Genomic DNA, 12083 nt, shown 5'->3' with positions numbered 1-12083 from the left:
GCCAAAGAAAACAGGGGACTGGAGACCAATTTTGGATCTTACCATACTGAACAAGTCGGTTCGTCACACAAGGTTCCTGATGGTCATGGTTCAGTCTATTCTGCCCCTTCTGGGCAAGGATGACTGGATATGCTCAAAGGATCTTCAGGATTCATACTATCACATAAAGATGAAAAGACGATCCAGAAGTTACTTAAGCTTCCAGCTGGGAGCCAGCCATTACCAGTTCAGAGCACTGCACTTTGGCCTCACCACAGCCCCCAGGGTGTTCACTGAGTGCATGGCAGTGGTTGCAGCTCACTTAAGATTGCAAGGATTCTGACTGTTTCCATATTTATATGACTGGCTCATTACCGCCCCCAACCAGGCATCTAGTGATTGAAGCTCGGGATCAGGTGTGACAAACCTGTTCGCATCTTGGAATAACCATAAATTACAAGTCTCATCTGCAACCAACCCAGACATCAGAATTCATACTAACAGTGTTCAACACAGTTTCTATCGTAGCTTCTCTTCCTCTACCAAGACTGCAAACAATAAGGACACAGGTCAGGAAAATAATTTGCAGTACCAGAATTTCAGCCCGATTGAATCTGCAAGACCTGGGATCAGTGTCGGCGGCAATAATTTTAGTCCCTTTAGCTAGATTCCACATGAGAATTCTTCAATGGATGCTGGCAACATAATGGTCAATGCTTTTCTCAGCCCACATCTGTGAAGATAACAAAAACCCAGGTATGCAAACAAAACCTTTCCTGATGGAAACAGTCAGAACAGCTGTTACAAGGTCATCCTTTCATCCTCCCTCAGCCCAAGACCACAGTGACCACAGACATTTCCCAGATTGGGTGGGGGGGCACTTCCTGAGGAAAACAGTCCAAGGCGCTTGGTCCCTTGTAGAGGCCAACCTGCATATCAATGTTCTGGAGATGAGGGTGGTGCTCTTAGTGTTGCAGGCATTCCAGGACTCTCTTCCTCTTGGGATAATTGCAATCCAGGCAGACATCATGTTAGTAGTCTGATACATCAACAATCAAGAGGGGAACCAGATCTTATCCCCTGTGTCATGAAGCCCTCAGAGTGTGGCAATACGATATCTTCTAATCACTAATAGCAATGCATATTCTGGGGAAGTCCAATGTGATAGCAGACAAACTGAGCAGGTTCATTTAGTGACAGTCTGTGGAGTCAGCCTTGCTATGATCTTTTTGCATCTCCCCTAAACAACAAGTGCAGCAGCTTTTTTGCCCTGATTCCACCCAACCAGTGGAATCACAGAGGGATGCTCTGCTCCATGACTGGCCTCTTGGTCTTCTGTATGCTTATCCTCCACCGCCCCTAATTCCCAAATTCCTTCAGAAAGCAGCATGGCTGAAGAGCAAAGTCATCCTCATTTAACATTACTGGCATTGGCAAATTTTGTTCCCCTTCCTATGGCCTCATCTACTATACCCAGCTTGGACTCTGGATCCAATTCCAGACTTTCTTTCTCACCCGACAGGCATGGTCCACACAGATATCTCAAATTTCAAACTAACAGCGTGGCTTCTCCAATTCCTTTAATAGCCAGGCAACCAATGATTTCTTCCCCTGTTTGTTCCATACTTTTACCTTCCTATAAACCTTCTACTAGGAAACTCTGCAGGAGTAAATGGAGAAGGTTTGTTTATTAGGCAGAACAGAATCAGACAGACCTTTCTAAGCTTAAAATCATTCTGTTCTAGAATTTTTAACCAGTTTTTTAATGGGGATGCTAGTACATCAACTATTAAAGTTCATCTGGCAGCAATCTCTAACTTTCATGTGGGATTTCAAAAATTTTCCCTGGCTTCCTCTAAACTGTGCAAAGAATTTCTGAAAGGTACTCTTCCACTAAGACCCCATGCCACCATGGGATTTAAATTTGGTACTACAAGCCTTAACAGATTCTCCCTTTGAACCTGTAGATAAATGTGATCTTAACTTTTTGACCTGGAAAACTGTTTTTAGTAGCAATTACATCTGCTAGAATAATTTCAAATGTTAAGCTTCATCTTCTAAACTGCCATATTTGATAAGGTCATGTTATACACTAATACCTCCTTCCTTCTTTCCTAAGGTGGTGTCAGAATCCAACATTAACCAATCCATTAACTTGCCAGTATTTTTCCCACAATATGCAAACAAATAAAGGAGAATATATGCTGCACTTACTGGATGTTCATAGACAATTATGTTTCTACCTAGACAGGACAAAAGAGATTAGAAAAACAGATCAATTATTTGTTTCCTTTGCAAATAATAAATTGGGCAAATCAGTTACCAAGTTAACTCTAGCTAGATGGCTGACAAGTGGTACCTCCTTTATCTGTAACAAATTGAATCTCCTCTTGACAAAACCATTAAAGGCTCATTTAACCAGATCTATGGCAACATCTGCTGTATTCCAGTCTAGAGCTTCTATGGATGATATATGTGCAGCTGCAGCTTGGTCAAAACCTCATACCTTTACCACTCATTACAAACTAGAATTGGTCTCGAGGGGAATAACAGCCTTTGGCTCAACCGTACTCAGGAATATCCTTCCTTAGAGTCCATCTAGGAATTGAGTAGCTGAAGACTCTGTCACATTAGTTGAGGAAAGAATAAAAAAGGACAACATCAGATAAAGAAGTTATGTGCCTTCCATAATGTTCCATCTGTGTTGTCCATTTTCATTCTTCCTCAACTCTCCACCCACCATCTTCCTCCATATTTCAAAACTGACTTCTGGAGGAATTAAGTACTTCAGGACATCTATGTCCTTTGTACTGAACTCCAGTAATGGTAGTTCTTTAATAGGTTTCCTGTCAAAAAAACACTCATGATAAGGTCCACAAAGAATGACTAAACAATGAATAGCCAGCAATATCATCTAGAGTCTTGTTTACAAGAGAGATTGTGTTTTTAATAAAAGATATTGCTTGCTATTCTTTGCTTATTCATTCTTTGTGGACCTTATAGTGAGTGGTTTTGTGATATTTTGGTGTTTCCTGATGGCCAGTGATCCAGTGGTTAATATTCCATGTTTATTTCATGAGGAAGCTATTGACTCTTCTCAGCGTACTCCAGACAGCTTTTTCCGACCATCGGGTGAGTGTTGTGAAAGCAAGGAACTAGTGGTGAAGTGCTATTTGCCATGGTATGGGAAAGGTTTTTAAATGAAACACGTAGTAAACATTTTCCTAATCTATTTACTGTGGTAGGTAAGCGTTCTACTAATTTGCCATCTGAAGCTATATATTTATACAATAAACTGGAGCAACTGCTCAACAAAGGGACCTCTGTTTATTATATGTTGAGCCTACAGCGTTATGTGGAGTTGTACATCTCTCCACGGGAGCTTAGGGTTCTTAAACATCCAACCATGCTGTTTGATTCTGTTGCTGCGGATGATAAGATATTTAAACAGAGGTGGGAGAAGGCAGCACATTGGTATTCCATGGAATGGATCACTATCCTTATTGAGAGGGATAGTGTAAAGTTGAACAAGGGTAAAGTTGAGATTTCTTCAGTTTGTTTTAATTTAGCTGCTCTCATTGAAAAAGCTTGTCTAGAGTCTTCTTTACAAGAGAGAGTGTGTTTTAATACAAGATATTGCTGGCTATTCATTGTTTATTCATTCAGGCTTCCTGTCAAGCTGCAAACAAGATCTGAGGGATGTTATGGCTGGAGCATTATGGGTAGAGAAGGAACTCAAGAAGTTGCTGATGGTCACAAGCTACTAAAATAGCCGAGTTGGATCGGATCTGAGCCCATTAGTTCAGGAAGAATAAAAATGAACAACACAGATGGTACATAACTTCTTTTTTTATTTAACTTTACTATAAGTCAGTAAAGGTCCAACCTCTTTGCTACTCATTTGGCTCCAGGACTGGTTGCATTGAGTACTGGCTGACTGACTCAGTCTGTTGGCAAGTAAAGTGTACTTCATCAAACAAATCAAGAAGTAGGACAGGTCTCTCTAAAAGGAGCCGTAAACAAAATGATAATGGCTTACACTAAATACATGCATTAAAAAATAGTATCAGCAATTTTATGCAATTAAAGCTATGTGATTCAAACTAAGTGACTTATCTCATTTTAAAAACAGTCTTAAAATTCAGAAGTATAAGAAATTTTTGATTACCTGAGTGACATATTTTTACTAAAACTGAAGAAGCTCTGTACCATCAGTAAAGGTTACACAATATTTTTCAAACACAGAGTTACAGACGATGCTTTAAAGACATGCTAAAGCTGTTTTCTGTAACTCAGTAGTCATCAAGATTATCTTAACTATTGCTGTTTGAAAAATATACTGATTGTAACTAATGTTCACTAACAGTGCATGGTTCACCTTAAAAAGAGCATGCTATTTTAAAAAATATCCTGATTGCAACTAATGTTCACTAATGGTGCATGGTTCACTTTAAAAAGAACATGATATTTTAAAAAATATCCTGATTGTAACTAATGTTCACTAACGGTGCATGGTTCATCTTAAAAAGAACATGCTATTTTAAAAATATCCTGATTGTAACTAATGTTCACTAACGGTGCATGGTGCACCTTAAAAAGAACATGTTATTTTAAAAATATATTTTAAAAATATACTGATGTAACTAATGTTCACTAACGGTGCATGGTTCACCTTAAAAGGAACTGTTGTAGTGCATCTTGTAAAACAAAAATATACAAACAATGACTAAAATCATTCAAAAGAATTTCAGTGTATAATTGTGATTGTCCTCGTAGACAGGGTCTCATTTTGTTATATTACTATCTAAAAAGCACCTGCAATTTTATTAACCAAGGATATTGTCAATAAGTCATTTATTTGTTACAAAACAGAAAAGGCTGCAAGATATCTTCCATCTCCTTTGGACATTATATGAGTAGGGATTGATATTTCATGTCATTTCAATACTCCACCTATATGGTGGTTTTGGTTTTTGTTCAAATTTGCACCTAGTGGGATAAGCAGCATTGTGATTTCTTTGTTTTATTCAGGTTATATCACAAGGGCTGGCTATAGTATCTTTGGTGGCTTATAATGATTAGGCTCTTTATTTTTGGGTCTACCTTTGTATGAAATACTCACCAATACAAACAATTTACTTATTCTTATCTAATTTGAAGATTGAAAAAAACACAAATATTATATTGAACCCATTTTTGTGTCTAAGCTCTATATATACATATCTGTCTAAACTGTTGGTTTTGGATAGAGGATTTTTGTCTTATTCTTGCTGTTTGCAAAGTTGATGAATCCATTAATATTACTCATTTGATTTTCTACACATTTCTGCAACATGGCTTTGACTCCACTTATGAAAGGCTTAGCCTCGGACATGAACGATTTGGCCATTTTTGGCTTAGGTTTATCTGATGCGGACAATCATTCTTCGGGGGTGAACCAAGACCCAGCTAAACAATGTGAATCCATATTCTTTAAGTTGGGTAAAAGTATGAAGGGTCTTCGTACCAATGTTTGGCATTTATGCCTGTTCAAGGCTTACCAATTCAAAAAGATTACACAACGAGGTTTGAGGGTGAAGGTACAGCCCTTGGTACATAATACTGATGAACAATTAACAAAGGAGTGGACGCAGATTCAACAATCTGCATCCTTGGGCTTTGCGGATTCATTAACTGACTTTTATGAACGGCCTGTCAAACAAGGGATTCAGAAGGGAGAAACACTTTGTATGGAGGTTAATAAATTTGACTCCAGTGGGTCTTTGACCTCTCGGGCGAATCAGTTAACAACAGTATTACTTAAGTTAGAACAGATATTAAAGAATAAAAAATTGAAAAAGTTCCAAAGGGATATAGGGGTCTATGAAAGAGGCAAACCATTTGATATGCCTAGGAATGTCACGTTTAGGCTTCCGAGCAATAAGCCATCAGCCCCCAAGTGAAAAAGACCCAAATCCATTTTGAAACGTAACTCATTGAGTTACACATCTGGGGATGAGATGTCCTCCAATACTGAAGGGGAGGGCAACCACACAGATGCCTCACCTGATCCCAAAAGAAGGAGTTTGTCACACCCTTTGGGTTCAGGTACAGACGAGGGGGGAGGAAGCATAAAAAACGCCAAACCTGTGGAGAGTTTGGAAGGTCTGTTACAACTGATGATAGAACACTAACAAATTGTATGAATGTACACAACATCTCATCTGTAACCTCCCCGATTTACAAATTAAAGTTCTTAATAAAGGCCTTAATTTTGTCCCCAGCTTTTTTGTTCCAGAATATACTTTAGCACAGGATGTGGTCAATTTCTGTCATTTACTCAATTTAAAATTGTTTTTTGAAAATGACACTATTCAGGAAGTTCCAGAGTTTAGATTCAAAAGATCTACCTTTACTCCACCTATGTCACATTTAGTATCCACTTTTCAGGCCAATGTCTTAAAGGATCTACATTATAACCTCAGGGATTTTCAGATATCCTATAACAACCTCTCCAAAGAGGAGGTACAATGCATAGAGGATCTTAAGAACAATAAATAAATTGTTATTGTACAGTGTATAATTGTGATTGTCCTCGTAGACAGGGTCTAATTTTGTTATATTATTATCTAAAAAGCGTTGCCGCCTCACAGTAAGACGCTGTCCGGTTCGATTCTTAGCTAGAGCGTCTTCTGCGTGGAGACATGTGTGAATGGGCGTACCTTCGTTGAAGGTTGTGCATCAGGGCTGGTAACTCAGCACGTAAAAATCAACTACCAATCATTAGCGGACCGGAGTTCCGCTGTGGCGACCCCTAACCGGGAAAAGCCGAAAGACACAACAACATGATCTAAAAAGCACCTGCAATTTTATTAACCAAGGATACTGTCAATAAGTCATTTATCTGTTACAAAACAGAAAAGGCTGCAAAATATCTTCGACAAAAGAGACAGAGGAGTTGTCCATTACATGAGAAAATAAATACAGCATCATAACAAATAAATGTCAGAGACATCAGCTGAGACAGGCAATGGGCACCGCATACTGCTTGAATCACAGAGTAGTATTATGCACTATAGATCTAAGTGAGGGACACTCTTCTATAATTAACTGTATGAATCTTATTTTTTTTATTAGGGATGCCTTAGACAAATCCTAAACTTTTCACCTCTCACAAAGGGCAGAGCTATTAATTTCGTCTACCACAGTGGCTATGATAAAACATAATGTAGTTTTACATACATCTGAGTGGAAACCAGCATGTCTTTATTCCATTTCATATTTCCTGTTCCTTTTACTACCTTAGGCGTTAGGCCTTCTTGTTGAAAAAAAAGGTTGCAGTGGCACTCAGTCCTTTTACACTATCAATTAGCCCTGTGAAGTTAATGAAATGATACTCCTAGTGCTAAGGTGCTAATGAGTAGTTCATCATGGGCAAGAAATACAGCACTGAGCCCATGAGAATATGAAATTCATCAGTGCACATACCAACTTTGCATAACTAATGGTACAGTTTTTTTCTGCTTCTGGTATCAAAATCTTATTCAAGTGGAGAGTGGTTCCACCCACTTTCAGGCCAGATGGCAAGCAATGGAGTAACATAATATGCTATTCACTTTATATATGCTCCCCACTCCAATCTTTCTTTAAACATTTTTCCATGTACTGTCCTGCAGACTGTCACACTGCAGCTATATCCCACTTCCCACTTCAGGCTCATTCTCACATGCATGAAACATCCGGAACAGGTACATGCTTTCCTACCCATGTTGTAAAAAATAAAGTATGTAGAAGCCTCATGAAAGAATTAATGAATATTTAAAAGCAATCCTGGCTGGTAGGCTTAAAATATGTATGCCCAAATAATCTTACTTTGTAAAAATACGATGGAAGAGATGTATGCAGATGACAGTTAAGTAGAAACTATTCACTGAAATTACACTGCTATCTTGTTATTTGTTTATGCATCATTGATTGAGCTGTTGAAATGCTATTTGTTTAAATACTGTTTCAATAACGTTTAAAAAAAGAAGGTTAAGAAACTATGATCACAACATAACAGTAGCAAGAAAACTAGATATCGGAGGTAAAGAAAAAATGGATAAAATACTGTTAATTTCTGAAATAGCTACACCTAGTGACTACACTATCTTGCATAATGAGAAACATAAAATGATAATCTACCAAGACATCCAAACAGAAAGTAGAGTAATATGGAAGAAAGAAACAAAAATAGTTCCAGTAGCAGTGAAAGCAACTAAGTTAATAAAAAAGAATTTCAAAGCATATCCTACCAATACAGGTAATCTCACATGACCTACAAGAGGAACCAGCTCAGCGTACATTAAATATACTCTGAGATAAGCATTCCTGGAAAATATCAAATAATGAAGTAAAACTGATTTCATGAATTTTAGCTGTAGACTGAATTAGAAATTAGGTAATTTCCAGTCATAATATTAAAACCCTACACATTTTTAGAAAATAAAGTAGGAAAAATGTTAAATACCTCCTTTGGCATGTGCCATTCTCAATGCTTCCAGACTTACAGCAGTAGTGACTTCCAACTGAGAACACAGCACTCTAGCTCCACCAATGGCATAAGTTGCCATTTTTAAGTCTTCATGGTCCAACAGAAGATTAGCACCAGCAACTATGACAATGGAATTCTGACCTAGTAATAAAAAAGGCAAAGCAAATTAATCAACAGCCATCATAATGACAACAATGTAGTTAATGTACAATTACAAGAGCATATATTATGAAACTGTACTTGCCCAAGCACAGACACACAAGTGTGAATGTTTCATCTAAAAAGGATACATAACCTCCACCATCACCAACTTTCAGTGAAAGTTGAGCAGCACAAGAATATCACTTATTATAGCAATTACATTTTTGGTGCACTCTATTTCAGATAAAGACACTAAATTGTTATCACTCTGATAATTCAACCCACTCTGAAAAATCAGATCTTCCTCCGCATCCTGATTTCTTACACCTAACAAGTAAGCAGTGCCAAATTATTCTTCAACTCAGTAGCTGCAGACTTCCTAAAAGCAAGAAAGGGATCCAAATAAGTGCAGTCAAAGATTCTTATTCCCCAGAATACCAGTCAAAATAGACTATAGAAATATAATCACTTCTCCCCTTTTTAAATTGCTCGTGCTTTGTAACACTGATACTCAACTTCCTTAAAATGGACTGCAATCTGTGAATTTATTTATCTGTCGTTTGTTGACTAGGTTTAGTCCCACTAGGCTAGCAGCTTCTTTTCAGGCAAGACCAAAGTTGGTATTTACTTTGCTAAGGGAAATTGGCTAGGGTATTGGGGAACTTCCCATACTCAATAGCGTATGGGGATGTTATTGTTGGTGGCACTTTCAGCTTCTGGTCCAAGCACATAGACAGCTCGGAGATGCAGGAAGAAATATGGTGAGTGTGTGCAAAGTAGAAAAAGTCGGAATGGAGTGAGAGAAGGAAGGTGTAAGGGTGGAGGTAGTGGAGCCTTCCCGAAAGACATCATTAGCAGAAGGAAAAATAATAAAAGAAGTGGAAAAGTCATTTATAGTGTTTGAAAAGGAAGAAGGAAAGGACAGTTGTCAGACCTTTGAAAGATTCGGAGTGTTTAGTCCTGGAAAGGAAGTTTGAGGGAGCTAGCGGAGTACAACAAGGATGCATTACTACAGCCCTCCAATGGGAGGGTTGCAGGATACCTACTTATAAGAAATGTTGAGCCAGAGTGAACTGGAGAGCTAGATGGCAGCTTCGTGGGCAGAAAACATGGACAAAATACAAGAGGAGGAGGTGAAAGAAAGAGAAATAAAGAAAAAGTTGTATGCTCAAATTGTCAAGAAAAGAGAGAAGAGAGATATAGCAGGAAGAAAATTTGTGGTAAGATTGAGTAGTAAAGAAGAAAAATGGGTTAAAAGGTATGGAGTTTGCGACACAGTGAATGCAGCTATTGGTACTTCACCGAAAGAGGTAGAGCTTTTATACATATTAATAAAGAGATATATTGTGACATTTTGTTTGAGACAGTACATGGAAAAATTCTTAAAGAAATCTGAAAGTAAGAAAGACTGCAATCCTTGCAATTTGTATTTAATACAAACATTTACTAGAGAGACAAAAAAGGGTTATTGTGCAATTTCAAACTGATGCTGAGAAAGAAGTACTAAAGGACTTTTTAAAGACTGTATGCAGAGTAGTGATGGATGGGATTGTGGAGTGATTTGAAAAAGGGAAATGAAAAAAATTTACATTTTCCAAGTGTGATAAATGTGGAAGGAAACAGAAGTTGTTAACATACAGGGGACAACCAAAACATGCTTTTTTCAGGGAAAATGACCATCTGATTAGTAATTGTGATGAAAGAAAATGTTTTATTTGTAGAAAGCTGGGGCATGAAGCTAAGAAGTGTGATATGATATGTAAAAATGTGGAAAAGTGGGACATGCATGGGTGATTTGTAAAGTGCATACAGAAGCTAAAGAACAAGAAAAAAACAGAGCAACGTGTATATAATTTAGGCAGGAATGTAGAAGAAGAGTATGAACAAGCATATTCATATACAAGAAAATAATAAAGCAAAAATAGCAGATGGAAATGAAAACAATGAAGTGGAAGAATTGGCACATGACACAAGCCAAGATGAATATGTAAATTGGAGAGTGGTGACAGGTAAAAATAATTCTTTAGGGGAAAGGGTCAAAGACAGAAAAAGAAAGAGTGTAGTTGTGAAAAGAAATAAAAAAGGTAAAGGGTAAAGAAGACAAGAGATAAAATTATATTAAAAGTAATCTGAAAATCTTAGCTATAAATATTAATAGTATAAAAAGTAATAAAAGAAGAATAGGTGTCTTAGAATGGTATGCATTACTTGATATGCATATAATTATACTGGAAGATATGAGGATATTAACAGAAGAAGAAATGTTACAAATGGAATAATTATGGTTTGGAAACATTATTGGAATATGGAAAAGATACATGTTCAGGTATTGCAGTGTTATGTAATGAAAGAGTAAAAGTTCTAGATAACACAGTAGTAAAACTAGGTAGCATAATGGTGACAGACATAAGATGGAAGAAAGATGTGTATAGAATTATTTCAATATATGTGTATGTCACAATGAAAGAAACAGAAATAATGTTTAAAAAAATTCTAAAATTTGTAGGAATGAATATGGAAATAATATTGGTAAGATATTTTAACTGTCATTTAAGAAAAGGAAGAAAAGAAGGAAGTGATGTTATGAAGACATATGAAATCATGAAAAGTGGTAAGTTATATGCATGACATAATAAACATTAGACATAAAAGAAATGAAATGAAAATGAAAATTGATTATTTTGTAATATCTGATATCTTGAAAATACTATAAAGAGGAGTAAAGGAAACAGGATTTTTGATCATCTAGCTATATGAGTAAAAGTGGAGGAAAAAGGAGGATACATAAGAATAGGTAAAGGAATTAAGAGATTTAATGAAAAAGATTTAGATGAGGAACATAAAAAGAAATCAATCAGTTATGGAAAAATCATATAAATATGATAATTTTTTATGTAAATTGGACAAATTGGTGGACAAGTTTTAAAGAAAAGTATAAAAAGTGTTTTTTGGAATGTCAAGTAATGAAGAAAATGAAAGAAAAACTAAGATATTGGCAACTGAGTCAGGAACTGTTTAAAGACATATTAGAAAATAAGATATTTCTTATGAAAAGGAGAAGATAATATATTAAATGAATCAAGAGTAGATTAAAAATGTTATATGTTATATAAGCAAATATATTTTTACATGGGAAAAAAGAAGAGGTGGCTCCATTCTTAAATAAGATTATATGAAAAAATGAGAGAATAATAAGGGTATTGAAGAACAATGAAGGAGACAGAGTTAATACACAAGACATAATATTTGAAGTAATAAGGAATTATATAGAAAACCTATTTAAAAAGAAGGGTATAGAAGAAAGGCAGAAATGGAAGTTAAGACATTAAGTAAACTTGATAACAGGAATATGGAAAAAATACAAGTGTCGGAGAACTTGATGAAATTTTAAAGGAATTAAATATGGAAATAGCTACAGGAATTGGTGGTATTGAGTATTACATGTGTTATA

General features: G+C 36.4%; 1 protein-coding gene across 3 annotated transcripts in view; it reads right to left on the bottom strand.

Annotated features, from left to right (window-relative positions):
* Nucleotides 1–12083, bottom strand: part of RBKS (ribokinase) — a 1304045-nt gene that overhangs the window by 862468 nt on the left and 429494 nt on the right. For all 3 annotated transcript variants that reach the window (XM_044085234.1, XM_044085217.1, XM_044085225.1), the window contains exon 5: nucleotides 8468–8632. In XM_044085234.1, the coding sequence (XP_043941169.1) occupies nucleotides 8468–8632 (165 nt within the window). The remainder of the gene's footprint in view (nucleotides 1–8467; nucleotides 8633–12083) is intronic.

The sequence above is a fragment of the Protopterus annectens genome, chromosome 1.part1 (genome assembly GCF_019279795.1).
Source record: "Protopterus annectens isolate FY-2018-M chromosome 1.part1, PAN1.0, whole genome shotgun sequence".
NCBI classification, from domain to species: Eukaryota; Metazoa; Chordata; order Ceratodontiformes; family Protopteridae; genus Protopterus; species Protopterus annectens.
This window is presented reverse-complemented; position numbering and strand designations above follow the sequence as displayed.